Genomic DNA, 17,800 nt, shown 5'->3' with positions numbered 1-17,800 from the left:
ATGCATTGAATCAAAGAAACTTTAACCTCCTAAGACCCGAACTCTTCCACGGCATGCATTTTGAATTTCTCTTTGATATTTGGGCATATTGGGGCCCAATGAATGTAAAAACAAAGAATTACCAGATTTTTTTTGACCTTATTTTTGTTTTTAAGAAAAATCAGAGCCACATATAAGGATATTCGCTTAAAATTTTGATAGAACAGTAGCAGTATAATGTATAAGTGGATATCAGGCCCTTGTAGAGCAAAATTGTGTATTTTGGCCTAAATAACCCAAAATGCGATGTCCACATGTGGACGCCTGCTTGAGACATCCTCTTAATAGAAGGATTAAGATGTTTGTCATGTTTTTCACAGTTAAAACTAGTGTGTCCTCCTCCTAGTAGGGTTGCAGCAATCTTCAGCTTCAGCTTGTCAATCAACCAAAGACCCAGACAGAGGTTTCATTCATTTGAAAGCCTGACCTCGTCCACCCCAGCTGTGAAACTCAGAAACCAGTCTTATTGGTTATCATCTATCGTCCACCTGGGCCTTACACAGAGTTTCTGTCTGATTTCTCAGACTTTATATCTGATTTAGTTCTGAGCGCAGATAAAATAATTATTGTGGGTGATTTTAACATCCATGTAGATGCTAAAAATGACAGCCTCAACATGGCATTTAATCTGTTATTAGACTCAATTGGCTCTCAAACTGTAAAAGAACCCACCCACCACTTTAATCACACTCTAGATCTTGTTTTAACATATGGCATAGTAGTAATTAGTTACTGATTACTTTTTTCTAGTAACTTGACCAACACTGGTGAGCATTTATTAAGACAAAGTCATCTGGAACATGAATAATTATTTCCCCAGGAAATGTTCATTATCCGTTATCAAAATGCAGATAGTTTACCGAGAAGCAAAACTGGGTACTTGTTTAGAGCTTCAACTTATGTAAATATGAATGTCATTGTGAACTTTTGAACTATGCTGGATTAGTTTAGGAGGTTGGTGGGGCCGACATCAGTGCTAAGTTTCTAAGGTGCAGTGGTTCAGCCCTCGTGACAGTTTCATTCAGTTTCTGTAATTCTGCTTCACATTTGTCTCTAGCACATTTTCACTCTAATCCATTATACTGGTCTACACGCTGTACCGTTCCATTGTGATGAGAGAGCTGATGTGAAAGCTAAGCTCTCAATTTACAGACCAGTCTGCATCCTTACCCTCACCTGTGGTCACGAGCTTTCTGTAGTGATCGAAAGAACACGATGGCGACACAAGCAGTGGAGAAAAGGGTGACTTGGTTGGGAATTATTTGTTTTAATGTCTATATTTAGAGTTTCAATGAGTATTTTTTTTCACTTTCAATACAAAATTTTTCTGTTTATTTATTTCACTTACAATATTCTTTTTCAATGTCAGTATTTTTTTTGTTTCATTTTAAACTGGCTTCTTTTTAACCCCATAAGAAATCAGATGAATCAGATGATAGAGCACAGAGAGCGGAGCTGCGGCACTACATGAAGAAGCAGTGATGTGCCACCGATTTCCTGTCCGATCCGATACAAGTAAAAATCAGGGTGGTATCGACGATACTGATCCGATACCGATACTTTGTACAAAAACTTATTTTATTTATTGTGTCTCAAATTATAGCTTCATAATGCTTATAGGACATCAGATTACTTGTTCTTATCACTTAATAATAAACAATTAACATATAGAAATAAGAACCTGAAGTTGTGCTATTTGAACACCTTGCCTGCCTGCAGCACTAAAGGACTCCCTGAGAGACGTCTGTCTCGCCCTAGCAGCACCTGTCCTCCTCTTCAGTTCACCTCAACATACGCTCGTCATATTCTGTGATATGATTTACTCTGAGGTGCTTGATGAGGTTAGTGGTGTGGCCACAACACCTCACTGTCTTGCCACATGTATCGCAAACCACGTCTTTGCTGTTTGTGGAGGTAAAATACGTCCACATATGACTCCGTTTACGCTCAGCTATTGTTGTGAGTGCGCACACCAGGGGCTGCCACACATTTATACAGCCGTGTTTCACACATGACTATGAAAGACGTGAGAGGAAGTAGTTCCTTCCAATGTAGAGAATCAGAATGATATAGTAATTTACCCTAAATTACTAAAATATCGATATTTTAATATGAGAATCGCTTCTAGAACATAAATGACTGGTATGGGAGGAATCGATGTTTCAGTATCGATCACATCACTATGAAGAAGTCGGGAGTGACATGTGAGGGTGATGCAGGGCATGTATGATGGTGGTGAGACGTGCTGCTGATGGACCACCATAAACAGGTCCCGTGTAGTACTGCAGTAGAGGAAGGCTTCCAGCTTCAGCTTCTTTCTGAACCACGCCCGACAGGGTCTAATATCATATTTCGATAAACACCCCCTGCGTGAACAAGCGACAACCGGCCCATCCGGCTGTTTGATAAAGCGCACCCACAACCGATTGGCTACGGGTTTTGTGACGTTACCGGATGTGGAGAGAATACAGTGGTCCACCGTAACGCGAGGTGAGTGTTTGTGTCGACGTGTGGTGTTATAGTTGTCTCCAAGGATGCACCTTAGCTGTTTAAATATCATTGTGAGCAACCTTGACACGCAGCGAATGCGCGGTGTTTGCGGCTGCATGTGTTTCAGCATTACTCTTGCTGGGACCCAGTATGCACAGAACACGTCTGCCTGCCTTGTGCACTTCACACCGGTGCTTATCTGCTCTCAACAACGGTCAACAGTCTGCGCAGCCACGACGGTGCTGCTGTTAGATCTTTTCCTTTCCACTTTCTTTGCATTCTGACGGATTATTGGAGGACCTGTTGCAGCGCTGCGTGTTTCACTCATGCACTGAGTTAGTGCAATGCTAACGCTATCTGTAGGCAGTGATAGACCAGATGCTGGTGCAACCCATTCAGTCCACACATGTAACGAAATCAAACCGCAGATGATTCTGTGCAATAACGAGAAACGACGCAGGGAAAAAGTATTGAACATGCGAAGAAAGGGAGGCGCGAAAAGTCACCACACCGTCTCAAACCTGTCAGGAATTACAAAGCAATCTTCCAAATTAGCATCAGCTGGTTCAGTCCCAACCGGTGGCCTATGAAGACGGTGTCATTAACAAGGTTTAATACAGGACACATCCTGTAATAGGTAAAACCAATGAGCTCTCTCAACATGTACTAATACAGTCTGCTCAAACATGTAACGTCCAACACATGTTTGCAGGCCAAAGGCGTGCGCGTCTCTCCAAAAACACCAGACCAACAGTGAAGCTGTTACCGGTCATATTAAAATCCCACAGCTCTCTTCTGCATTCAGAATTTATTTATTTATTTTTAGAAAGAGGGGCAATACATATTAATGAACATGTTAACAAATGTAAATATGCCAGATTATAGCCTTGGGCTAATTTCCATCTGCAGACCCTCTGGGGAATAACATCAATGTTGAGAAGATTGAAACTGTTTAGATCAATCAATCAATCAATCTATCAATCAATCTTTATTTATAAAGCACTTTTCATACAGAAAAAATGTAGTACAAAGTGCTTTACATAGTTAAAAGCAGCCCACCCCACCCTCCAACTCACTCCCCACACTCTCAATACACATATATCCCCCCACCCCCACACACACACACATACACACACGCGCACACTTAAAGAGTAAAAATTGGGCTGGGCTCGCATGAGCCAAGTGAGGAAACACTATAACAGAGAGCCGTCTGCACCGGGAGCCGGTCACAGACCGCAGCCTCCGGGCTGGGCACACAGCAGGAGGGAGGCAAAGGAGCCCCCCAACCAGGCTGAGAGGACCCCAGAGACCCAGCAGCCACGGTCAATAACAGCCCCGGTGCAGAGAGCGCCCTCCGAGGAAACACTGGAGATATGACGCAATACGATATATACAGGGTAAAATGATAAAATAAATAAGAACAGGATACAATATAAATATAAATAGAGTAAGAAGATTAAAAAATGAATAAGAATAAAATCAATAAATGTTAGGTAAATCCTAAATTAATAATAGAATAACAGGATAGAATAAATAAGCATAAAATAAATAAACGCTAAGTAAAAGCTAAATTAAAAAGGTGGGTCTTGAGCCTGTTCTTAAAAACATGTACGTTCTCTGCGGCCCTGAGCTCCTCCGGCAGGCTGTTCCACAGACGAGGACCATACCACTGAAAAGCTGCCTCTCCGTGAGTATGTGTCCTGACTTTAGGGACAATCAAAAGGCCAGTACCAGAGGACCTCAGGGTCCGCGAGGGTTCGTATGGTAAAAGCAGATCTGAGAGATAAGAAGGCCCAAGACCATTAAGACATTTAAAAACCAATAAAAGAACTTTAAAATCGATCCTGAAACACACGGGGAGCCAGTGCAGCGATTCTAAAACCGGTGTAATGTGGGCCCGCCCTCTGGTCTTCGTCAGCACACGAGCTGCCGAGTTTTGCAAGAGTTGTAAAGTTGAAATATTCTTCTTAGGAAGACCAGAGAGCAGGGCATTACAGTAATCAATGCGACTGGTAATAAAAGCATGCATCAGCATCTCCGTGTTGGCCCGAGAGAGAATAGGGCGGACTCTGGCTATATTTTTTAGATGATAAAATCCAATTTTGGTCACATGTTTAACATGTGGGATAAAACCAAGCTCAGAGTCAAAAATAACACCCAGGTTTTTCACTTGTAGCGAAGGACATAGTGAAAATGCCTGTAATTTAGACAAGAGTTTCTCTCTCTGAGCCTCAGGACCGACAATTAAAACTTCAGTTTTGTCCTGGTTAAGCTGTAAAAAGTTTTCTGCCATCCAAGATCTTATATCCAAGACACAGTTAAAAAGGGCATCCATTGGTCTGGTGTCATCAGGAGACACGGAGATGTACAGCTGCGTGTCATCAGCGTAACTGTGGACGTTCACTCCATGCCTCCTGATGACACTGCCGAGAGGCAACATATACAAATTAAAAAGTACAGGGCCTAGAACCGACCCTTGAGGCACACCACATGTCATTTTATGGATCTTAGAGGAGCATGTTCAATTTTGTCTATGGCGACATCCTGAATAACATCCAGAAGTCTCTCTAACAAAAATCATCAGTATGTCAGCAGATCTCCCTGCTCTGCTGACATACTGACAACAATCAGAACCAAAAATGTCACTTTTAAACGAACCACTCAGTCAGTCCAGTTTTCTTTCATTCGGCACACCTCAGCCCTCTCCTGGTTTCCCTTCCTCAAGAAGCAAAATGATATTTAAGAAAGAAAAGTGTTACTTTTCAAAACCCCGTGTACTTAACTATACTTGTTTACTTGTTTCTTATGTAGATAGTTTGTCTTGTGAAAAACTCGTGATGAGTTGAACCTTCTAAGGCATAGGTGTCAAACTCTGGCCCGCAGCCTAATTACATTTGGCCCGCGAAGCCATACCAAGTTATTATCAGAGCTGGCCTTCTGGTATCATACAGCTAATATATATATTGTTTAGTATTAAGCTTTGCTTGTTCCATATTCAGTTTTTCAGCACAACATGTTTGAGTCCATAAGAAAAGATTCATTCTCATATCTGGAGGAATAAATATATTTCAATAAATATTAACGTTAGCCCGCGACTTTGTTCCAGTTTTGAATTTTGGCCCACTGTGTGTTTGAGTTTGACACCCCTGCTCTAAGGCCTCTGCATGTCAGCTAAACAGAGACTCTCAGCTGCAGTTAAACTTCCCTATTATAGAGGTGCAGCCATTGATTTCTTCCTCAGTCTGAGGAGCCACTTGCGCTGATATAAAACTGCCAGGCTGAGCCTAACATTTTGGCTCATTAGCTTCAGTTATATTTGTCATGTGCACGTTAGCACAGGGTCAAAATGTATTTGACGAGCAGAAGACAGTCACTCAGCAGGACAGTAAGGGTTAAGGGTCAGTAAGAGGAAGGGTTTTTATTTAAATACTAACAAAAAAATAAGAATGGGGTGACCAGTGCAGAGTGTATTGTGTACCTGAGAAACTGCAGGACAGCTGTGTGCATCATGTGAAGTGTTGTGGTTGAGGTGTCGACTTGGTGGTAAAATCTGTTTTTGAGTCTTGTAGTCCGAGCAGACAGAACCTGTAACGTCTGCCAGATGGTAACAAAGAGAAGAGCTGATGTGCTGGGTGGCTGTGGTCCTTGGTGATGCTGTGTGCTTTACGGAGGCATCGCTGGAGATAAATGTCCCGAATGGCAGGAAGCCTCATGCCAGTGATGTGCTCTGCTGCTTTCACCCTCCGGAGTGATTTCCGGCTGCTGGCACAGCAGCTTTGTACCAGACTGTGATGCAGCTCGTCAGCAAGCTCTCGATCGCACACCTGTAGAGGTTTGAGGGGATGTTGGCGTTCATGCCAAACGTCCTCAGCCTCCTCAGGAAGTAGAGTCATCGTTGTCTGTGATGAGGCCTTTGATGGTTGTGTCATCCGCAAACTTAATGATGGTGTTGGACTCATGTTTAGCCACACAGTTGTGTATGAACAGGGAATATAGGAGGGGCTAAGCACACATCGCTGTGCTCATATGGATTACCTGTGCTAGGTTTGGACATGTTCAATCTTAGCAGCCACCATAAACACAGGATACATATGACTGAAAATAAGGGAAACCAGACTTGGATGCATTCACAGAATGTGCATGTATGTGTCTTTGCCTGTGTTGGCAACCTTTACCATCATTAGCTGAGCTGTCTCATGGATGTAGGCGGTGATATTAATAGTACTTGTTCAACTGTATGTGTGTAGGAGAGGGGGTCAGGGGGTCACCATATGTTTTGCTATTAAAAATGACAAAACGTGTTTTTTCTCTTTCAGAAAATTGGAAATGTGTAAGACTGAAGCCTCTCAGAAGCTTTTAGGTTGTGTCCTGTAGTTACCACAGAATTCATGGCAAACCATGAATACTTCCTTATTAAAACACAGACGCTCTCTGTATACTGACCAGATCCTCGTCATTATTTTCAGGAAAGAAAGCAAGCATGAGGATTTCCAACAGTCACCTGCAGCAGCTCACCATCTTCACCACCGTGCTGACGGGTGCAGGGATCGGCACAATGTACTACCTGCTACAGAGTGAGTACAAAAGCTTACAGTTAGTGAAACTTTTCATTTCAGCAGCTTCGATCATGTACTGAAATGTGTCATTTGAGAGTGTAGAAAAATTCAACTTGACGTTAACTTCAGCTGCACTCCTGAGAGTGAATTCTTCAGGTTTTCAGCTCCAGCTGACCTGGGCTGGCTTCAGGATTTAGCACCACTCTGTGGTTTGTTGCACATGTTCAAAAACATGGTGATCTAATTACTGTTTGAATGTCATCACCTGTTTTGGTGGTTTAACATAATTTAAGTTGGGTTTAACCTCCTAAGACCTGAACTCTTCCACAGCAGCATTTTTAATCTCTTTGATATTTGGGCTGATTGGGACCTGATGAATGTAAAAACAAACTATTACCAGATTATTTTTTTATCTTTTTGTTTTTAAGAAAAATAAGAGCCACATATGAGGATATTTGTTTAAAATTTTGAAAGAACAGTAGCAGGATAATGTCCTCGTAAGTGGATATCAGGCCCTTATAGAGCAAAATTGAGTATTTTGGTCTAAATAACCCAAAATGTGACGTCCACATATGTGGACGCAGGTCCTAGGAGGTTAAAAGAAATGATAAAAGAGAGGTGCATGATAATGTACTTTTACTAATTGTAAACATTTTGCACGTTATGTGTGCAGTGAGTGAATGATAAAGCCTAACCCTTCTTGCTCTAATATCTGACCCTCTTCTACCTCGACAGCTGACAACACGACTTTGCAGTTGTGGTGTCCTCTTCTAGAAACTCCACAATCTGAGCACATTGTCATTCAAAAAGCAGCTAAAAGCTCACATCACTACGCAGGATGGTGGAAATCCTGCCAGGCATTTCTGCCTCACCCACCTTTAATGATGCCCTTTAGCTCAGGTGCCCCTTGAAGGCCTTTGCCTGGGGGAGCCACAGTAAACATCTATGGGTGGCATCAGCTGAGGACCACCAGCCAAGGATGTTTATCCCCTGTTGTTTAGCCCCCAGACCTTGTGCGATCTCTGTAATCACAACCACATGCTGGCTTTATGCTTCTGCTGCCAGTTTTCTGGTGGCTGGCATCAGCGCTGCTCCCGTGCAGCGTAGACTGCAGAGGAGGAGTGAAGTTGAGGAGCCAACAAAGCCCTGATACCTGACTTCCAGTGAGCATATTACAGCATTTCAGTCAGCCTCCCGAGACTCAGCTGCCAGGTCGAGTACTTGGATTGCTTCCTCTCATTGCCAACCTCAAACCCTCCTCCCACATCAACAAAGAGAATCGTAGCAATTTCAGAGCTGGATCTCTGCCCCTTCATCGCTTTTCTTGCCAGCCTCACCATCATTTGCTTGATCTGTCTCCCTCTTTCCTTCCAGCCCTGGACGACCCTTCTTCTCCGCACATGTCGTCCATGAAGTTAAGCTTAGCTTCGACCTGGCCATGCACTGAATGCTTCAGAATGATGCTGAGGTCGTTCTCCAGATCTTGCAGTTGCAGTCACTTCCCTTTCTCTCGGCGACTTGATTGCCTGTGTCCACTCTGGTTCTTTCCTTTCTCTATTTTCTGCTCACTTTAGCGTTTGTTGGTGCACAACGTGCTGCTGCCTTCAGAGGGACTACTTTGCACCGTTGGTTCGCCTGCCTCCACTTCCTGCCTTCTGTCTTGCGCTGTGGTTTGAAACCTTGGCTTTGAGTCCCACTTGTCTGGCCTGTTATTACTGTGCAGTGTTGCCCCTCGCCCTTTTCCTTGCATTTGCATCTTCCCTGTTGTATCTGCAGCCCTCTGAAGGTAGTCACCTCTGCCCACTCGTATCTGCACTACCTCATCACCTTGGAGAGCCATGGTCAGTCTGATAGGTCTACTTTTATGGGACTAGCTTTGTTAAACTGTCATTTGGGCAGCATTTTATTTTATTTCCCTCTTAGATGGTTTTTATTTGATTTGAAGCTCCTTGTGATTTGCATTTTGAAAGGTGATATAAATAAAACTTACTCACCGTGTAAACCAAAGAGCCACTCACTGAGGCACAAACTGTTATGGCAGTGTCTTGATGAGTGACGAAACGTCCTGTTTCCTGTTCCAGTGCTGCAGCTGATCAGAGTTAATTAACTCTGAGTATTTTCACCCGGAGTTAAGTGCACACGTGAGTAGAGAAGGAAAGCAATCGTCAGTAGAACCTCAATACCGCCGTTCACCATGGTAACGATTAAATAAAGAGCAGAGCCTCCATTTTTATTCCATGTCAGTGGTGACCACGATATATCATTTTATTATAATTTACACACTCATCATTCAGCCTGCTTGGACTTTGATCACAGTAAGTAGAACATTTGATTTAAAATTGGATTATTCAGCTGCGACCTTAAAGGACCAGAAAGTGAAATTCAGCCACAGTTTAATGACGGTGAGATTAACCCAGACAAGACCTCGTTTCCCAGTTCCAGTTGGGCCAAAGGTTTTTCCATCCTTATTAAAGTTAATAGATCTGTGATGTAATTATAATAAGAGTTCATGTTAAGTACAAAAAATAGCAAAGTAACGATTAACTGGGATTTCATTGATTGGAAAAACTTCTCTTGCTCTGCTACGTGATTTGATAGCAAATCTATGAATGAGAGAATGAATCTGAGTGTCAGCAGGTGGGGAGAAGTTGCTTGATGAAGAAAACCTGCCAGCCAGCATGTTTACTTCAGACTCTGTTGCCCTGGTAACTGACTTAGCCCTTATCACAGACTTAACAAATTCAGAGTTTTAGCTGAGCCTACTTCCTGGAATAGGGCCAGCTATACCGTTGCCTCGATGTCCTCCATTGTAGCCGTGTGCAATAGCAGCAAGACACAGAACACCTGCAATGGAGCTTGGATGCTCAGACAGCATTTAATCGACCATTCCTGGAACAAACATGAATAGAAACATGAATAGAAACAGGACAGGAAAAATTTGCCGCTTCCATCTGTTTGAGAAAGTGGGTACAGAAGTTGGATCACAGAAGGTCTCAGCGCAATTAACCTGCTGTTTAAGGGAAGAGAGCTTAATTTACCCAGCTTCAGTCCAACTCTTCATACTGGAGACCTACTGGATGTCTGCACTGTGATGGTTACTGGAGCCTGTTGCTCCGTCTGCTCTCACATCCACTAGCCACTGAACAATGCTGTTATAGGTTGTGTCTTCTCCCCTTCTCCATCTCTAGCCTTGGTGGGGCTTTTCTCATATTGTTCCCCTGCCACTAAGAGTACAGTTTATTCTCTTGCCTTCTGTCTGATAAACCTTATCAAGTGGTGACCAAGGCTGTGAGTCTTTGCTTGGCAGATTCTTAGAGATCACACTTAGCCAACTTTCAGTGCTTCCCCAGAACGTCCCTCCCTGCTAACATACGGGGGCACTGCTCCTTGTGGTTGTTCGTTTTGTAGCCAAGCACCTCAGCGGTTGCTGCTGCTGTGGTCTAGATCAGCTGATTCGTTTTGGAGATGGTTGCAGTAGGGATTGTCTGTAATGCTTTGTTCACATCTTTTAGTAGAGAAGATAAAACTTAGATAAAACTTTATTAATCCCTCGGGTAGCTTCCTCTGGAAAATCCAGTTTCCAGTAGCAGAACATTGACAGACATTTGCATAGTAAAAAAAAATTTAAATTAAAAATAAAGAGGGGAACACCCAGCGTGTCATAAATAACAGATATTAACCCTTTCTGAGATGGATACAAATATAGGAACATATCAGCCGTCTTCAAGCCTCTGGAAGTAGGACATCTGAGATTGAACAAAGTGTCTGATCTGAAGCTCTCTGAGAAGATTTGTGTGCAGGAGATTGAATGTTTCAGAGAGTTTCATGAAAGATACGAAGCACCTACTGCACCAATCCTGAAACACAGAATCGCTTAAGGATGGTTGAAAAACATAATGTGGTGAGACTGGACTCAAAGGAGAACAGTCAGTCTCACCGGTGTTTTTTCATCTGAGTGTGTGCCTCACCACTGGATTATCAAATGACTTGATGGAGGCCAAGGAAAGTGGAGATCCAAGTATTGCCAAGACAGATGTGTCTTTAACAGGAATTGGAAATTAAACCAAAACCTGGTCCAGCATATATTAGATGCCCAATAGTAATACTGGAAATTATGCTTAGACTTGTGGAGACCAGAGTTTTTCACTCAAGGGTGTTTGCCCCTCCATGTGTAAAAAAATAAAATGAAAAAGGCGTGGAAGTGTTGCAGTGTTTACGGTGTATTCAGTTCACTTTGCATCCTGCAAACATACGGAGTAAAAATGTAGAAAATAGGATGTATAGATTCACATGACAAGAAGACCAGGTGATCCTCTACATACAGGGATACTTTATGCATGACTCCTCTCCTCCACTTCCCAGAGACATCTGCTCAGCCTCGTAGCATGGCCAGTGGCTCTATATCCACATCAAAGAGTAACGGACTTGAGGGGACACCCTTGCTGGGTTTGGAGGTTAAACAGCTGTGACTGCTGGGAGTTTGAAAGGATTGAGGGTTTAGGGCAATTTTATCCAAAAATTAAATTTGGGTCCAAACTTGAATTTTCCCAAGCTTGAGAATAGATACTCGCACTCCACACAATCAAACGCCTTCTTTGTATCCAGGGAGCAGATACAGTCTGGAGTCTCCGTGCGAGGAGAATATAATATATCAAACGGATGACAGATACTGGTTTTTAATAAAGCTGGTTTGATCTTCAGATGCGATTGATGGTAAAACGATTTCCAGCCTATGCACTAAAACTTTGGTCAGTGAGTAAGGAGACTGACCTGTAAGATGAGCATTCGAGTGGATCTTTACCTTTCTTTAGAACAACAGTCATACATGCTTCATAGAACGATGAAGGGACTTTGGCTGACTCCTTTAAATATGGCAATGCTACACACAGTTGAGGTGAAAACAATACTGAGAATGCTTTAAAAAAAAATCAGGAAATCCATCTTGGCCCGGAGACTTTCCAGACTGATGAAATCTTAACTTCCGCCTGTTTTATAGGTTCCTTTTTATAGGTTACATTTCGGAGAGAGCGTGGGATATTCAAAGAATTAAAAAGTTCTCCATCAGAGTTTTCTCCTGTGGAAGCTCAGAGGTATAAAGTTGAGAATTGAGAGACCTGGATGTGTTGTTACTCTAACATGATCTGAGGTGATGGTACCATTGGTCGTTCTGTTTTTGGGAATATGCAGTTTTGCCTGGATACCCTTCAGCTGTTGGATAGCATCCTGTCAGCTCTGTCTGTGCATATAGAACAAACTCTTACACTTTAGAAGCTGACATTAAACTGAGTGTTGAAAGGATGTCAAACATAGTCTGCAGCATTACCGTCTATTATATAATTGTGTTTTTTTTAATCCTTGGATATAGCTGAAGTATTTCTTTGATTTGGTTAGCTAATTCAAGTCACTCCCTTTTTCCTCATGTTTGCTGAATAAGAAATGAATTGCCCCCTCAGAAAGTCTTTCAGTGTATCCTAAATCGTCAGGCTAAATATCTCATTTGTTGTATTCGTTTGGGGGAAAGCAGATTTGTTTTTTCATGAATTTTAGAAAATTCTTGTCTGCAAGAAGAGTTTAATTAAATCACTGTTTTCCGTATTTTGGGGCATCGGGAAGATTCATGATTGGCACGAGAGTTTAACGTATCAGAAATGACCTCATGTTTTTCAAAGCACACATCTGGATCCGTAACGACTGAAACACCTCTGGCTTTGGCCTGACGAGTGGAGTGAAAATGCTGCCCCTCCCCCAGTGAGATGGGTGCTATCCGACCTGCAAATGTGTGTTTCCTGTTTAAACAACACAAAACAATATAAAACAAACCACCGCTGCCCTGCACTGTTTGATGTGTGAGAACATCCTTTTAGCAGGGTGGTTTACACCTCAATATTCCACCTAACGAGTCTACAGCACTACCCAACCTCGACAGAGATTCGTGCACAGATAGAGCCATGCATGTACAATAGGGTAAGGTTGTCCTGCAAACACAAATGAAACCAACACAACCGAGGCCACTGTGCCTCCTAAAACGTTACTATTAGAATCAGATCATTCCCACCCCTCCATACTCACTACTCCATAACCACCCCCACTACTTTTTCCCCAGCTGATGACGGCTGCCAAAAGGAAAAGCAGCGAGCTCACCAAAACACTTCCTACCTTATTCAAAAAGAGAAAACAAAAATTCTGTAGAATAGATTCGTAATTAAACCTTTAAGCTTCTGGTCAGATATGGCTGTGCCTTCAACCACATCAGAACAGAACATCTTACCAGATACACAGAATGTTGAAAAGTGAGAAAGAAAAAAGTAAAATAAAAGCGGCACCAATACGTGCATGTATGTACCGTATTTCCCGGACTACAAAGCGCACCTGAATATTAGCCGCACAAGCTAAAATCAGGGGAAAATCCTGTTTTGTACATACATTAGCCGCACCTGACCAAAAGCCGCAGGTGTTTCAATGTTGACTCATCATATGTAAGAGAATATGCACAAAGGGAATTGTCAGGAAAGAGATGGCTGTTTGGAGACACACCCCTTTTATTAATATTTTGAAAAACAAGTTATGGGTACATATTTGCACATGTAGTACATAACAGTAACCTACAGCACACCAGAAAAATAGATTCAGACTACCTTTTAGGCTCAGGTGCAGCGACACGGCTTTAACAAGAAGAAAAGTCAGTCATTCACCACCATCTTTCTCTTCTTCCTGCCCACTGAAACCACCAAAGTCCTCTCCTCCAGTGTCGGATACGAACAGGCTCAGGATGGCTTCGTCATCCACTCTCCGCTTCTCTCCTTCGTTGTCACTTACAAAACCAAAGAAATCCTCGTTGTCAGAGTCGAACACCCTCAGAAGGGCCGTGGCGGTGTCCTCCTCTCCATCATGCAGCAGTCCAGCCCTTAGAAATCCGTTGGTGATCGTGGATGTTTTCACACTTTTCCACGCTGTCAGAATCCACCGGTGGAGTTGGGCATAACTTGCTTTTCGCAAGTTTATCGCCGCTCATCATCCACGCCTCCCGCTGAACGTGTAGCGCTACTTTGAAGTTTGTTTTTCGCGCTACTTCGTACGGCACTACGTTGCCTGGCGGACGGACACGTGACCAACATACCACTCTTGAACCCCGATCCTTCCGCCAGGCAACGTAGTGCCGTACAACAGCGGAACACACAAAACAAATCCTCTTACGATATGACAACAATCATGGACAATCCATAGAAAAGCCGCACCTGACTAAAAGCTGCAGGGTTCAAAGCTTGTGCAAAAAGTAGCGGCTTATAGCCCAACAATTACGGTATACAAGTATGCAGAGTGCTGACATGAGCAAATACTTAAAACCACTGCTGAACAGTCTTCCCGTAACCATAGCAGCCAGGTATCATCTAGCCTCCTGCATACTGCAGCAAAGGATAACGTGACTGCGGTAGTTAATAACATAACATGGATGCTCAGGATGATACAAATACAGTGGATAGGTTGTCCACATAATCCCTCGCGTCAGCGGCTGAGCAAAGCCATCCCTTCTCTCTGCTGGTAATGTTATTGCAACTTCCCTCCCCGCCGAGCCTCGCGGATCAGAAGGTCCTTTATCTGATAGCGATAAAGGCGAATGATTACAGGCCATGGTCTCTGAGCTAAGTTTGGCTTAGCAACAGGTGAGCGATGGGCTCTGCACTCACCTTCGATGGATTCCACCAGACCTGCATGTTCTGTCGGCTTTCCAGGTCATTAACGCTGGCCACCAGTTTAGCATTGCTTTCACTAAAACTGGAACAGACATCCTCGTAATTCTCTAACCAGCTAACGTCTATACAAGTATAGAAGTGTGACGCTTATGTTCTGAATAAAAGGGAATAACTGTCTCCTCGTCCTATCACATCCCTGCCAAACTCACTCCATATGAACCTTTTTAAAAACTAAACTCTTGGTTTGTGTTCTGTGAAAGCTTATTTTAACTTTAAGTTTTGAGTAAAAAGAGTAACTGTTTCCATTCATACTTTAAAATGTTGTATTATTTTCTAGCTTTCCTGTTTTTGTTCACTCACATATATCATTCTGTCTGCTGTCTACTTAGAGAACTTTGCTGCGTCAGACTACCACAGGCTGGCTTTGCAGGAGTTGGAGGCATGTCCAGTTGCCATGGAAAGCCTGGGGGCGCCACCTTTAAAGGTCCACAACATCCATCTGACTGACAGATACAACCGTGTAGATAAGCACACTGCACAGGTACTGTCCTTTAGGAGGGCAAGTGTGCCAATAACACAGACAACCGATGCTGTCATCCCTGACTTCTTTCTTTTCTAGTTTTGCATGTGCAGCTAAACTGGTTTTCCTTCTGCGTATAATTAAAGTATTTGCTTACAAGTAGCTTTTTAAAAGTATTTAGATGTATAGAAAATTGGTGTAGAATCCACATAGTGAGCAAATGTAAATCACAAACTCAATCCTATTGCAAAGAACTCTGAATGTATTGAGTACTGAGTGTAAATTGCTTTGCAGATAAAGATTCCTGTGACAGGGATTAAATCCGGAGGCTATCTGTGTGCGTCTTCACTGAGGGATCCCAACACAAACAGGTGAGACAGTTGTGCCACAACTGAACTGCTGCTGCTGCTGAATTTGTATTCAGTTTATTTTGACATAGTGATGTGACTGACGGGCGCCAGTTTAGCTCAGTAGGTGAGCAGAGTTAGGCTGACATCAACATGACTGACATGCAGACGCTGCCATTCGTCATCAGCATATTACATTTTATTGTGTGTGTGTGTGTGTGTGTGTGTGTGTGTGTGGTATATCATGCATATAGTGCCGTTGATATTTGAGTTGTATTTACATTTTCGATTAATGAATAACTAATGGAGAAAAGCAAAAATCATTATTTTTGAAAATATCACAGAATAATGTAACACTTCACATGCTTTATTGTAGAGTGTTGTGTTGAGCTGACACATTGACAGTAGTCATTTTTTAGTCATTTTAGGACACTTTATATTGTAAAGACCGTGTGTGTTTCAGGGCTGTGCGTCCTGATAGAAATCTTATGTAATGTGTTTTGGGTACATTCAGTGAATAGTTTATATTCACTTTGTAACTGACTAACAACCCTTTACCGTGTTAGTAGTCTCAGGCGTGGCTTCAACTTTAACACTAAAAAGCACACAAACACACATCCACACAAATAACAACAAAGCTGAAACAACATCTACGGGTTTCTAGGCCTTGAATCGTATTTGCAGCCGAACACTCTTCAGCACACTGTATGATGACTGCTGTGAAACTGTCCATAATTGTTTTAACCGCCGTCAAAAACAAATGAAGCAGGATGTGAACGCTAACCATAGGGACTGATGTGAAAGCTTGATGGTCGCTATTCCTCACACGCGTTCGTTACTCCTTGCAGGTGGAATCTGAAGCAAGCAGTTCTAAAGCTCAGGGAAGGAAATGCCATTGACCTGCTGAATCCTCCATCAACTACAGCACAAAGCCACGCAGCAGGGCACGCAGACGGGGTAGACGTGGGCCGCTGGCACTGACCAGCTTTATGAACAAAGAAGAAGCAGGCGCTGAAGATGTTTTGAGCTATATTTACTCCACATTCATTGTATGGTCTTCTTTTAAGGGAACCATCAAGAAGAAAAGCTCTGTCAGTGCCGCAGACTGCTGCAGACTGTCAGAGCTGAGTGGACTTGTGCACTCACTGCTGCCTCTGTCACAAATCATGAGAAATGTACAAATATGCACCAATCAATAAATGTTACAAATGTATTAGTTTCTAACATAAGTGACTTTCACACAGACTTGCAGATGTGTGTGTCTGTATGTGTTCAGGGGAAACGGTCTGATATTCATAAAACAGGACGTAAAGCTGTGGTTTCACTTTTACCGTAACCTTCTGCTTCCTGTGCAGATGTAGAGCGAACGCACAACCACCGATATAAAGAAGGCATGTTTGCCATGCTCGGCTTTCTGTGGTTTCTCTTCAGCTTTTTATCCTGTTATTTTTGCTCTCGGTCTCAGTCAACATTTCCAAAATAACAAATTTCCAAAATAGCAACACTTGAAGCTATGTGTGCGTGTGGATGCACTATCATTTGGTCATAACACTTTTCCTACTGTCACAAAGATTTTCAGACAATGTTTTATGGAGATGGTTGGACTTGTGCACTCAGATCATTACATTTTAGGACAGTGACGCAGTTTTTGTAATTTTGTCTCTGCACAGCACCGCAGTGGATTTTACTTCAACCAGCATGTGATTCAAGTACAGACAAATGAACCGATTCGTTTTAAGTAAAGAAACTGTTGTTTAATACTTGGATGCAGTCTAGAGTCCATGAACATCACCAAATACGCTTTTCTGTTCTTCCTGTGTTGCTTCGTGCAGGTGCAGCAGTTCCTCCTTTTTTCCTGCCTGTCAGCTTAGACATTGTCATACTGCACTTAAACTATAACAGCTGAAATAACTCTAATAGAAATGAATACATAAAGAGACAAAAGAAACCTGGGAACAAGAGGAGCCTGTAGAGCATTTATCGAGCTCTGGCTGCAAAAGCTTACTGACAAGACAGTTTGAAAACAATATATTAAAAAGAACAAAGTTCATAACTTCATATTAAAATTTCAGGTCTGGAAAACACATTTGGGTTCAGTTTAATGACAAGTTGGTCTGTTTCTATATTTAAAATTAAATGACACGATGATCTGACATC

The 17,800-nt window shown here is 42.6% G+C and overlaps 1 protein-coding gene across 1 annotated transcript; it reads left to right on the top strand.

Annotated features, from left to right (window-relative positions):
- The first annotated feature begins 2,235 nt into the window (after window positions 1–2,235).
- Window positions 2,236–16,856, top strand: coa1 (cytochrome C oxidase assembly factor 1). The gene is made up of 5 exons (XM_004572951.5): window positions 2,236–2,529; window positions 6,996–7,103; window positions 15,166–15,317; window positions 15,591–15,667; window positions 16,492–16,856. The coding sequence occupies exons 2-5, from the start codon at window positions 7,010–7,012 to the stop codon at window positions 16,622–16,624; spliced, it is 456 nt and encodes a 151-aa protein (XP_004573008.1). The 5' UTR covers window positions 2,236–2,529; window positions 6,996–7,009; the 3' UTR covers window positions 16,625–16,856.
- Window positions 16,857–17,800: the final 944 nt, after the last annotated feature.

The sequence above is a fragment of the Maylandia zebra genome, linkage group LG18, assembly GCF_041146795.1.
Source record: "Maylandia zebra isolate NMK-2024a linkage group LG18, Mzebra_GT3a, whole genome shotgun sequence".
Lineage (NCBI taxonomy): Eukaryota > Metazoa > Chordata > Actinopteri > Cichliformes > Cichlidae > Maylandia > Maylandia zebra.
This window is presented reverse-complemented; position numbering and strand designations above follow the sequence as displayed.